The sequence below is a fragment of the Cystoisospora suis genome (assembly GCF_002600585.1).
Source record: "Cystoisospora suis strain Wien I chromosome Unknown contig_5381, whole genome shotgun sequence".
Lineage (NCBI taxonomy): Eukaryota > Apicomplexa > Conoidasida > Eucoccidiorida > Sarcocystidae > Cystoisospora > Cystoisospora suis.
Window position 1 is genome coordinate 1 of NW_027158171.1, and position 218 is coordinate 218.

At 48.6% G+C, this 218-nt stretch overlaps 1 protein-coding gene across 1 annotated transcript; it reads left to right on the forward strand.

Annotated features, from left to right (window-relative positions):
• Positions 1-2: 2 nt before the first annotated feature.
• Positions 3-163, forward strand: CSUI_009179 (cation-transporting atpase family protein; the record flags this gene model as incomplete). The annotated part of the gene is made up of 1 exon (XM_068069295.1): positions 3-163. A coding segment is annotated over one exon (159 nt), but the record flags the coding sequence as incomplete, so codon positions are not given.
• Positions 164-218: the final 55 nt, after the last annotated feature.

The window sequence follows — 218 nt, forward strand, 5'->3', positions numbered from 1 at the left end:
TCACTTTTTCATAAGAGTCGCTTCTCAGGCACCTGCAGTTGCATGCTGTCGCTGCTCTCCAACACAAAAAGCAGAGGTCGTTCGCCTCGTGAAAAAGTTCACAAATCGAAGGACCTGCGCTATCGGAGACGGCGGAAATGACGTCTCCATGATCCAAGCTGCAGTAAGGGCAGCAATCTCTTCTCCTTCTCTTTCTTCATGCTACTATCCAAGTTCAT